This window comes from Astyanax mexicanus, chromosome 2 (genome assembly GCF_023375975.1).
Source record: "Astyanax mexicanus isolate ESR-SI-001 chromosome 2, AstMex3_surface, whole genome shotgun sequence".
NCBI classification, from domain to species: domain Eukaryota; kingdom Metazoa; phylum Chordata; class Actinopteri; order Characiformes; family Acestrorhamphidae; genus Astyanax; species Astyanax mexicanus.
Window position 1 is genome coordinate 51271339 of NC_064409.1, and position 12292 is coordinate 51283630.

General features: G+C 40.3%; 2 protein-coding genes across 3 annotated transcripts in view; one reads left to right on the forward strand and one right to left on the reverse strand.

The window, feature by feature from the left end:
- LOC103027184 (disintegrin and metalloproteinase domain-containing protein 10) overlaps window positions 1-2227 on the reverse strand; it is a 32259-nt gene extending 30032 nt beyond the window's left edge. The window contains exon 1 of the mRNA XM_007244347.4: window positions 2038-2227. Within this exon, the coding sequence (XP_007244409.2) occupies window positions 2038-2104 (67 nt within the window). The 5' untranslated portion in view covers window positions 2105-2227. The remainder of the gene's footprint in view (window positions 1-2037) is intronic.
- Window positions 2228-2236: 9 nt separating this feature from the next.
- LOC103026897 (galectin-2) lies at window positions 2237-9252 on the forward strand. 2 transcript variants are annotated; one of them, XM_022672351.2, is made up of 4 exons: window positions 2237-2255; window positions 6315-6394; window positions 8365-8539; window positions 8937-9252. In XM_022672351.2, the coding sequence occupies exons 2-4, from the start codon at window positions 6324-6326 to the stop codon at window positions 9081-9083; spliced, it is 393 nt and encodes a 130-aa protein (XP_022528072.1). In that variant the 5' UTR covers window positions 2237-2255; window positions 6315-6323; the 3' UTR covers window positions 9084-9252. The 2 variants fall into 2 exon arrangements, with proteins under 2 accessions (XP_022528072.1, XP_007244408.2); XM_007244346.4 differs by lacking the exon at window positions 2237-2255 and adding an exon at window positions 6007-6111.
- Window positions 9253-12292: the final 3040 nt, after the last annotated feature.

Genomic DNA, 12292 nt, shown 5'->3' on the forward strand with positions numbered 1-12292 from the left:
GACTGGAGGGGTAGGCCAGTGTTAGTAAAGAATCTCGCCTGTAGCTATATAAAGAGGGCGAAATGATTAATTGAGCTGAATTCTGAGGGCCAAATGAAGCCATTACCGAACACAGCCACTGACACTGCACTCAGTTATCCACAGTATTACAGCTGTATTATAAAGAAAGGGGGCATACAATTATGAAAAACATAGCCAATATAAATTAGAAGATAATATATTAGCAGCAAAAAATGTGTTTTAAAGCCCAACGACCTGTTTGTTAAGCCTAATCTTGCAGAGATCGCTTCGCTATCCGCTGGGCTTCAGCTGAGCTCGTTTCAGAAAACAATGAGAGAGCGGGTAGCGGACCGACTACAGCCGTGGCTGATAGCTAACGCTAACTAATACTACTGCAAATAGCTGTAGTTTCTTTACACCACAATATCCACATTTAACCAGTTTTGTATTTAATACAGACAAAAACGTTGATCTCTAGCGGCAAAATTGCGACCGCTGTTATGAGAAATTGCCCATGTTTTCACCTTCACAGCTGAGATTTTCCTCTGTCGCTTTATTTGGGAGTTAGCGGAGCAGCTAGCGGCTAACAGGCTAGTTGTTGTAGCTACATCTACCGTTAGCTCAACAACACCGCCCCAAGCCCAGATAACAAGGCTGTAGTCTCAGTTCCAGATAGTTTTACAGTTATGGCTTTACTAACTCTGTTTTAAACCGACTGACAAATACCAGCTAATTCCATTGTTTGAAACTGCGACAGAGGTATAATATAACAATGACCGCTGTTGCTCAGGAAGCCGGTGTTCTGTCGATTTGTGCTACCCAGTCAAAACCGGCTACCATGGTGTATATTTATATGTATAGATAAAACTGACTAAATAAAAACAACAGCAGGCTTCTCTCAAAGGCCAAAATCATCATATCCAAAAAAGAGTTGAGGTGTTGAGGCTGTTTAGACTGCCTAAATCACCGTATCAGGATAAAGAAGAGATACTTAGAGGAAAAAAAATAAATATTTTATCATTTACAATCACACCTAAATTACACATTTAGCTATAACACTTGAGCCAACAAAGGTAGTGCAACGTTTATCAGTTTAATTTTCTGACCATTTGAGGCTAAATGTGACAATAGACAATTGTGTGCAAAACCTCATTATTTAATTTTTTTCACAGTAACGAAAAAAATGGGTTTTCGTCATTTTTCAGTTTTGTTTTTTTATTTCTAATTTCTGTCCCTTGTAATCTGAATTTCACGATTTTTTTTTTACATTTTTCATCTTCTAACAAAAATAGGTAACGTTTTTGTAAAAAAATTTTCCCTGGAATTTGGATAATGGAGATAAAAACCCATTTCTTTTTACTCTGTCAAATGAAGAAAAACATAAATAATGATGCTTTACACCAACATTTCTATTTTCAAATTTCCAGTTTTACCAAATAGTCAGAAAATGTAACTAATAAACTGCACACTGACAAAACAATTGCAGTAAATTAAAGTAAACAGAATTATCATTAAAATGCGTTAAAACTGGGTTCACGCATGCGCAGAACGACTAAGTGACACATACGGACTGATAGCACAGCTCGACAGAACACCGGCCCTGTAGTGGGCTAGCTAGCGGCTCTGTGTCCATTTTGGACGCCGCTAGCTAGCTAACTGTTGTCAGCTAACGCTAATGCGGCTCAAAGAGAAAAGCTCGCTAAAGCGAGTTTAGCTACGTTAGCCTGTCAGCGGCTGCCAAAACACTGAGCGACAACTACTTTAAAGCAAATATTTCCCCACGACTGAGAGCCGCGTGCATCACAGAGTCTGTTTATTATCGCGCTTATCGGCGAAAGTGGGAATATTTACAGCCATTAAAGATTTATTAGCTAATCAGTTCGGCTTTTAGCGCGTCCGCTGTTAGCCAGTCCGCTAGCGGTGTTGGGTCGCGCAGCTGCGTCTTCTTCACACAGCGAGCTAACGTTACCCCGCTTTATCTCAGACACGAAAAAGAAAAGAAACATTTCTCCCGAACCGCAGCAGCTCCACACTTACCCTGGGTGGATTTCAAGGCGCACAGCAAGCACAGTAGCTTTATCGCGATCATTCCGACTAAGTTCATCGTTAGTGCATTGATAGGGAAAGCGCTTTATTGTCCTAGTTAAGGCGCAGCCGCCCTGCTGTGTTTACAGCTTTCCTCTCTCATTGAGAGAGAGAGAGAGAGAGGGAGCTGCTCTCGGTGAACGGCGGGATGGCAGGAGCTGAGTGAGAGAGTGAGTGAGCGCCCCCAGACAGCCCACCCGTCCCTTCAAAACTAATGGAGGACACCGTGTGAAGATTAATGACAAGAAAAAAGGAACTGCTTTTAAATTCGAGTCTGATGTACAGAGATGAATAATTTTAGTCCGGACTGCTGGAGTAATGTTAACCAGCTTTATCTGAAATACTTCAAACCCTACAGCATGACTAGTTCAAGCTGTTCAAATCGGTGTACATGGTGAACCAACTCAGCTTTTGATCAACATAGTGTATGTTTTCATTGAGTTTAATGGTTTATGTGGACCAAGCTAGATAATCAGTATAATAAAGCTCGACCATGCTGGTTGACTTGCATGATCACACTTCAAACACCATGACCAAACTGGTTGACTAGCATCACCAACAAGACCAAGATGTTTGGCCAGCATAAACAGAAAGACCAAGTTGGTCAACCAGCAAGACTAGCATGACTGTGCAGGTTGACTAGAATCACCAGCATAATCAGACAGTTTGACCAGCAAGATCAGCATTACCATGGTCAAAAAGAAAGCCCAGGATGACCAAGCTGGTTGACTAGAATCACCAGCATAATCAGACAGTTTGACCAGCAAGATCAGCATTACCATGGTCAAAAAGAAAGCCCAGGATGACCAAGCTGGTTGACCAGCATTACCAACAAAACCAAGCTGTTTTACCTGCAATACCAGCATAACCAAGCAGGTTGACCAAGTTGGTTGACTAGCATCACCAAACAGACCAAGCTGGACGACTAGCAAGACCAAACTGGTTGACTAGCATCACTAACAAAACAAAATTGGTTGACCAGCACGACCAAGCTGGTTGACTAGCATCATCAACATGACCAAGCTGGTCGACCAGCAAGACCAAATTGGTTGACTAGCATCACCGACAAGATCAAGCTGGTTGACCAGCATTACCAAGCTGGATGACCAGAATGACCAAGGCATGACCAAAATCAAATTTAGCGTACAATATTCCGGCCAGGTTGGTTAACAAACTAGCTTACCAGTATATAGACTCTATTTGTAACTGGCATAAACCTTCTGAAACCAACTACCAGCTAAAAGATAATCTTAAAATGGGTTTTTCAACAGGACCACAGCAGTCCACCCTATACTGTAATTAATTCAAATAGAATGTGCTGTGTAAAAAAAAATCCAAAATTAAGAAGCATAGCAGGGGTGACAAGGGTGAAGCAAAAAAAAGACAGGTGCTCCTGGGTCATGGGTACAACAATCCCAAAAGAAGGAAATTGCACTGGGAGTAAGTAAAGCTGTGAAATCCAAATGCATCCATAAAATATATATGGGGTTTGTTCCAGAGCAAATAAACTGTCTTGGAAAAAATGCCATAAGCCTTTATTAACACATGACAAAGTAATTAAAATGTGCCAATGTGTTGCAGCCTACTCACTTCATTGGAACACAGAATGGCATTTGTACAGTATAGATTTTTGTGGATGCATATGGCTTGCATAACTTTCACTGCTCCCAGCACAAAGTCCTTCTTCTGAGATTCTCTGTGTAATGCTGGAATCTCAAAAAATGCCTATAGATCCTAAAGCCCACATCCATTCAGCACAGTCCTTTTCCCTCAGTCACCCCGTCACCCCTTCAGTTTCTAAGCAAAAGCTGCTCTGTAAGGAATCTGGCAGTCATTTACTGGGGCCTAACACCAGTGCTGTTGTAAATGGGTGCTCTGGTTTTGATGTGTTGTTGGAGGCTGCCAGCAGTTTGGGTGGGAGGAGACTGGAAATCGCAATAATAGGCTATTCTGGGTATAAAAATAGACTGTGTGGAGGCATCTCCGCTCAAACCAGCGACTAGACCAACATGATACCATGTAGTATGTAATCATGTTTTCACTAGGATGTCTCTAAAGCGTTTGCTCTACCCCACTCTCTCACGAAGCACAGGCAAACAACAGAATATATGCATGACTGTGTGCAGTTAATCTGGATTCACAGAGTGCATCCAAAGTGAAGCATGACCTAGGCCCACCTGTATGGGAGGCACAGATAACACACAACTGCAGTTTCTGGCATCTACAGTAGGTGGGCATTTCTGTCACAAATAAAATAAGACTTGGCAACAACGTGGTGCCCCTACTGACATGCTTTGCTTTAGAACTGCAATTTCAAAGCCATTTGTAAGTGAGATGTTGCACAGCACATTCAGATTTTGAAGTGGTGTAGAAATGTCTTTTGTACACTAGCATATTTGGAGCATGTATAGTCAATAGGATCTATACTGAAGAACAGGGAGATGGCACAGGCCTACACGCTTAGCAAAAAAAGAACACTTTGAGGTTTTTTTAGAACCATATAGAAAAAAGTTTTATATCATTTAAAGTGATGTTTCATGCATTTTGGAGATTTAGATAGTATCTCATTGGTGAGAATGTGTAACTACACCCAGCACTAGAAAATGTAATTTGAACACGCATTGTGATGCAATCTCCGCTCAGTGATGAATCTAGGTGAAAACATGTCTCCAATCACATTAAAGCATGGCTCATCTTTTCATTTAAAATACAACCCATAAAAAACAACTTCTGCTCTTTGTTTATATGCCCATGCACCAGTGGGTCGGGGAAAAATGATCCAACTAGATATGCATTTACTGAAGGAAATACCAGTGCTTTTAAATAAAGACAGACAGACAGATATAGATAGCCAATCAATAGAAATATGATGTATTGTTATTATTATTGTGTTATTACAGTGTTTTTACATTTACATATTATGTTATTACCATGTTAATATTTTTGTGGTTTTACCATGCTATTACAAAGTTATGTGATAATCGTGTTATTATCTTGTGATTACGCAATCTTCGCTCTGTTAGCCCTTGGACATTACAGGAGCCTATCTGTAAGCTCAAAAGGATGGGAGAGAGAGCATTTTCTTTTAGAGCGCCACGATTGTGGAATGCTCTCCCTGAGGTCATTAAAAGTGCTCCTACCTTGGACTGTTTTAAAAAATTACTTAAAACTCATCTTTTTTCTTTAACATTTAAGAGTGGTTAAGTGTTTTTGTTTATTTTGTTCTTGTTTATTTTACTAATTTTATGAAGCGCTTTGGGTCTTTAGAAAAGCGCATTATAAATGTAAAGTTATTATTATTATATTATTATTACTGTTGTTATTGCAATGATGATTGCAGTGCCATTGCTAATATGTTATTAAAATATAATTTATATCATGTTGTTACATGTAACCAACATTAAATAGGTCTGAAACTTGTGAAAGTTGTGTGATTATAACAATTTGATCCTTGTCAAAGTTGATCAGGATATTCCTGACAATTTATCCTGCAACTAACATTCATGCCAGACCTTCATGTGCCATTTTAATGGGATAATCAACATCCTTTGTTTCATTTTTGTATAAAAGTGTTTCCTTGAGAGCTTTTCATTAGATAATTTGTCTGAATAGTGATCTGTATTCTTTACTGGTGTCTCTCGCCACTGTTCTTAAAGTAATCTTACTAATACTTCATTTAAAGTCAGACAGACCATGATTGAATTTATTCAAAATAGGATTTAGACAGTACTCTTGTGATTAAACACCTGATTTAAATAGATTAGACTGACATTTGTGGGTCAGCTTCGCCACCAACTGAGTAAAGATAGAAACAGAATGATTAAATCAATTAATACACACATTTCTTTCCTTTGTTCTGTTACAATTTTAATAGTATGTAGACATTAGTATGCACATCGCTTTGATGAGCTGTGACAACATCACTGCCCCAGGGATTTCCTGGTATTTAAAGGAATGATTAGGATTACTGTGGATGTGTGGAAGAGGTTCTGCTCACTCGCAAAGCCCTCAGAGGATCAAGAAATGGTACTGGTTACTTAAAAAAGTGAAGCTACCTTCTCTTTAGGCTTATTCTCACTGTTAGTTATGCTACGGGGATATTTCTGAGGTGCTAATGTTTGAAGAACTTGATTTGGTGTATTAATTATGTATTAGTGAGTAACATACCTTTAAATTAAGCAATGTAGCACTTTCTGTTGTCAGTGACATCAACACTATTTTGGTTGTAGGAGGCTGAAATGAAGAATGTTCTGCTCAGGGCAGGAGATCAGCTGAAAGTCCAAGGGAAGATCAATGCCGATGCCAAAAGGTAAGACTAAATGTCTGTTAAAGCAACATTATGTTGCATTTTGACCTCCATATAACGGCTTTAAAATTATTTTGATATGCCACTGGCCTGTTATAGCGTCTCAATTACTGCCACTACAGGCTCAGCATTGCCGTATACTGTACTATGTAACTCTGGTGAAGCAGGCACTAAAACAATTTTGAGAATTGCATATTTATGTAATATTGTATTAATTTTACTTTCAGATGTCATGTATCTCTTACCTAGCTCATGAAATGCATGTGAGAAGCCGGTTCTTTAGCAGTGGCTCAAAGTATAAATTACACTTTTCAACTGTAGGGGGAGCCTGAGACAAAGAATTGCAATTCTCACATAATGCTGTTTTAATGAAACGACTACAGTAAATTACATGTTTCTATCCCCCAATGACTGCTTGTAAGTAGTTGCTTATACTGTATACATTCACTGTTATCACCAAAGCCTTTATATGCTCTGATCAGATATTGTTAGTGTGGAAAGCTTTACGACTACAGAATATAAACCTTGTATGCAAGTGTCAAAATGACAAATACACTTAGTAGAAATGAATCCTTACTAAAGTATCAGTATTTTCCCAATCCAAGAAACATAAAAGTCTGTCAGTTTTGTAATAATTAAGGATGAGCATGGAAGCATTAAGTGTATGAATAAACAATGGAACATAAAATATTTGTGAGACCTACATGCTCTTTTTAGTGCTTGGTATTTAGAGGTTACATGAAATTAAGTAGTCAATCATTATTGAAAATGAACCATTTACCTCTTGGGCTGTTTTCCTGAATAAGAATTAAGTCTAGTCATGGACTATATTTTATTTTAAATTGAATATCATATTTTGAGTATGTATAATCACTTTCTGAAACTCATTTGTACCCATACTCCTTGTTTTCAATCGTAACCAAAGTTAAAATTGGAACATCCCTTTATTTACCCGATACAGATATATCGTAACAGAGTGCTAGTTCAGCAACCTAACTGCTGGTTAACTTTAGGGCATATGTCTACAGAAAGGGGGCAGGTGGTGCAGCAATCAATTATTATTGTTCATTCCTTAATTCCTATGTGATGGGGAGCTAAATTTAGCTATGGCAATATAGGGGTTCTAATAATTTTGAACAAGGAAAATACTCAAATTTGTGGTTTGCCAGTGATTCTCATAGCTTTCTGAGTGTTTGTCTGAAAAATCTCTATTTGAAGGGTCATGTAGTCTTAACACTTCCCCCTACCCCAACAAGCCTAACACCCTACAACTAAACGTGCATGCGCAAAACAGAGGGGTCGAGCTAAGTGGTAGGGCCATGTAGCTTCGTAGTTTGGAGATCTGATACAACAAAAAAGTGGGCCATCCAGGGATGCTTAAGTAATTCAACAATTATTTGTGATTGAATCAACCCCATATTAAGGTTGAATCAATGCTGAAAACGATTGATTACCTTTTCATTTTACATTATACAAATCAAAAATAAATTGTAAAAAATGTTTTTAAGGGTTTAGTAAAGAAAGGGTTCTATACAGAACCACTAATGCTCAAAAAACATTTGCATTCTCACAAATATTACTTCTAGTTTGTTGCTGTTTCTATTTTTACATATATATATTATTATATATTATTTATTATTTTCAATTTTTTTCATATATATATATATGGTCTTTAAAAAATATATGTTGAAATGGTAATAAAATCAAAACAAAGTCATGACATTAAATATAAGTAGAAAATTTCAATGTTTATTATTATGTTTTTTTGTTAACCTTTTCACAACCATTTAACATTAAGCATTATTTCAGCATCTTTTTAACATTAAAAACTACAACTGACATGATGTCAATCTAATTTTACAGTTGATGGTCGTTCATGAGCCAGCTGAGGATGGAGAGATTTCGAAACAATAGTTTATAATATAATGTAAAATAGTTTGAATAAAATGTTTCTCAATTTTGTTTTTCTGAAGGTTTCAGATTGATCTGGGATCTAGTTCAAGTGAACTGGCGCTTCACTTCAACCCCCGTTTTTACGAAGACGATAGTGAAACACCAGTGCTGGTGTGTAATTCACGGAGTGATAATATCTGGGACCAGGAGCAAAGAGACACCCACAATCCTTTTCACCCAGGCTCTACGTTTAAAGTATGATGGAGATGATGTGAACTTACATCATATATGTTTGATTCTTTCACAAATGCGCCTTTTGATGTCTATATTCTATTTTTAGATGATACTGTAGAAAAACACCCCAAAAGTATCTCAGATAACAGGTTCATGTGGGACTTATTGTGCAGCCACATTGGAAACCAGAAAGGCTAAGTGATGTGACTAAAAGGGGTTAAACATGGGCCCTATCTGGGTTGTACACTAAACATGGGGCCTGGATGGATCATGTTCCACCCATGTACAGTATGTCCCACATGAGCATGTTGACTGGGATCACATTGAACTCGATAATGAGAAGACGATGTAACGTATCATATGAAATTAATGAATTGACCAGAGCTAATGTAATGTTGCCTTTTGATTTCTTTTGCAGGTTGTACTGAAGCACACTGGAAGACTGTTTGAGGTGAAGCTACCTGATGGGCAGGAGATTGAGTTCCCCAACCGACAGGGGATGGAGACCATCAGTTATATTCGTGTCAAGGGAGACATCAGCATCACGTCTTTCAAGATGTATTAAGAAAGCATTGAACATCTGATTGAACTGACATTAGAACAAAATAAATGCTCCAGTCTGGCTTTGATAAGGCAAGCAGCCCCCCCTGCTGGATCACACGTGTAGTGCCACCAACATAACGTGTCAGTAAATTAAAAAAAGAAATAATAAATACAATTTCATTGCAACCAAATTTTTGTACTGTTACTTCAAATCAACAAACAGATACAAACAAATTGTGTATAGTGCATAAATGGTGTAAATGTTACTATAGTTCTTTCATACATTCGCAATATGTCAATACACACCTAGCAGGTAAATACACCTCTGGAAACAAAGAGGGTGTAAAATAACCATTGTTGTTTCATTCTTTAAACTACGAACAACATTTCTCCCAAATTCCAAACAAAAATATTGTAATTTAGACCATTTTTTTTTGCAAAAAATGAGAAATGCATCTTGGCATGTTCTCCTCCACCAGTCTTACACACTGCTTTTGGATAACTTCATGCCACTCCTGGTGCAAAAAAATCAAGCAGTTCAGCTTGGTTTGATGGCTTGTGGTCATCCATCTTCCTCTTGATATTCCAGAGGTTTTCAATTTGGTAAAATCAAAGAAGCTTATCATTTTAAGTGGTCTCTTATTTTTTCCAGAGCTGTGGAACATCCATTAGAAGTGCATCTATTTGTATTAGCTTATCATGTAAAGTACAGTATTGTGTGATTTGGGTCGCAGCCTGTACCTTATATTTGCCAGCGATCAATGTACAAAGCAATGTAGGCTGTGTCCGAATTGTAAGTAATGCTGCCTACTCAGACAGGATTCTGAGACTGTAAGGTACTCAGTCATGTGTGAATGTAAATTTGGTAATATAGTCTTTTATGTTATTGGGTGAAACTGCTAATGGCTAATAATAACACGGTTAAATGTGCAGAGTGAGCCTGGCGCACTGTTTCCTTGATTTGCCGGACAGCAATTCATAATCAGCTGGACAGCTACCTGCCTCCCAGCATCAGACACACCAGAGAATTCTTAAGAGTGTTTTGAGCCACTAGGGGCGCTCGCAGTAAATCCAAAATCAATAGGTTCAAATCCTAGACTGGATTCAACTAGGATAACTTTAGGTTACGACCGTAACCCCGGTTCTCTGATAGCATGAGTGAGGTATCTCACTATGGGATACGCCCCTCTCGCGTATTCCTCAGAAGCACTCTAACATTACGCCAGCCCTTACTGGCTGGCCAGGTCTGACGTCCGCGGGGGGAGGCACCCCCTATAAAAGCAGGTGCCCGAGCGGCAGAACGTCATTCAAAGTTAGCTATCTCTTCTCGCTCATTGCAAGAAGGGTGGTCCGGTGAGATACCTCACTCATGCTATCAGAGAACCGGGGTTACGGTCGTAACCTAAAGTTCTCTTTCAAGCATTCATTCGGTATCTCACTATGGGATATGCTTACTCCCGTATTGCCGGACAAGCCAACCTAGACGCTGCTTGACCTGACATCAGACTGGCGCGTCTTGAGCCAGCGCTGAGCTAGTGCTCAAAACAGCATGAGCCAAACGTGATGAAGTAACGTCAAGCCTGTAGAACCTCATAAAGGTTGTAGGTGATGACCAACAAGCGGCCGCACATAGCTCTTGTAAGGACACCCCTTTAAAAAGAGCCCATGATGTGGCAATACCCCTCGTAGAATGCGCACACAGACCATCGGGGGGGTTCAACCCTTTTGCTGAATAGGCCAAGCCTATAGCTTTTACAATCCAGTGTGAGAGACGCTGTTTTGTAATGGGCTTGCCCTTATGAGACCCGGACCAGGAAATAAATAGTTGATCTGATTTCCTGAATGACATGGTCCTGGTCAGATACGCTCTCAAAGCGCGCACAGGACATAGCATATGTAACCGCTGCTGTTCCGGAGACGAAAACGGCGGTGGGTGAAAAGCAGTGAGCTCCAACGGAAGACACGAATAAGACGTGTCCATAACCTTAGGAATGTACGCTGGGTTAGGTCGCAGAGAAACGTTAGAGTCACCTGGACCAAATTGTATACACGAAGAATGCACTGAAAAGGCGTGTAAGTCGCCAACTCGTTTGGCAGACACGAGCGCCATAAGCAGTGCTGTTTTAAGTGAAAGCATCTTCGAATCCACCTCCAGTAAAGGTTCGAATGGAGGTCCGGATAAAGCCTCTAGTACCAGAGGCAAATCCCACTTAGGAGATAAAGGTTTTGATACAGGGCGCAAGCGACGCACCCCGCGCATAAATCGACAAATGAGGGGGTGTTGCCCCAACGTTTTGCCATTAAGTCCTACGTGACACGCAGAAATAGCAGCTAGATACACTTTGATAGTGGAAAAAGCTCTACCATTTTCAAGAAGTGTTTGTAAAAATAACAAAACACTCCTTACAGAGCATTGGTATGGCACTTCATCTGTGTCAGTACACCAATCCTCAAACACACGCCACTTAGCATGATACAAAGTGCGTGTGGACGGTGCCCTAGCACTTTGGATGGTAGCTACTACATTCTGAGGCAGCCCACATGACGTCAAATTTAACCCTTCACGGGCCAAGCCCAGAGAGCTAGGCGCTCTGGGTGAGGGTGAAAGATTTCTCCCCGCGCCTGCGAGAGCAGATCCCTGCGCAGTGGGAGGGGCCATGGTTGAGCGTAAAGCATCTGCGTTATCTCTGCTAACCAAGTCTTTTGTGGCCAATTCGGTGCTATCAGAATAACTGATAGACCCGCCTCTCTCACTCTGATTAGAGTAGGGGATATCAGAGCTAGTGGAGGGAATGCGTAAAGGAGGGCACGCGGCCACTCGTGTGCCAGCGCGTCCACTCCCAGCGGAGCATCCCTGTCCTTCAGTGAGAAAAACTGGTGGCACTGTGCGTTCTCCCTGGATGCGAACAGATCCACTGCTGGGAGACCGTACCGCTTCCAGACCATATTCACCACGTCTGGGTGAAGTTTCCACTCCCCATAGCGAGGGTGGCCCCTGGAGAGTAGGTCCGCCCCTCGATTTGACACTCCCGGCACATGCGTTGCTCTGAGTGAGAGGAGGTTGGCATTGCTCCAGATAATCAGTCTGTGTGCTAGCCTGTGAAGTTGTAGGGAGCGTAAGCCCCCCTGCTTGTTGATGTAAGCCACCACAGTCGTGTTGTCCGTACGGACCAACACATGAGAGTTTTCCACATACGGAAGAAAATGACGTAGAGCCAGGCATACTGCCCT

Coding starts and splice junctions, on each gene's coding strand:
- LOC103026897 (XM_007244346.4), top strand. CDS start 6,040: ATGATTAGGATTACTGTGGATGTGTGGAAGAGGTTCTGCTCACTCGCA. Junction 6,395..8,364: donor ATCAATGCCGATGCCAAAAG/GTAAGACTAAAT, acceptor GTTTTTCTGAAG/GTTTCAGATTGATCTGGGAT. Junction 8,540..8,936: donor ACCCAGGCTCTACGTTTAAA/GTATGATGGAGA, acceptor TTTCTTTTGCAG/GTTGTACTGAAGCACACTGG.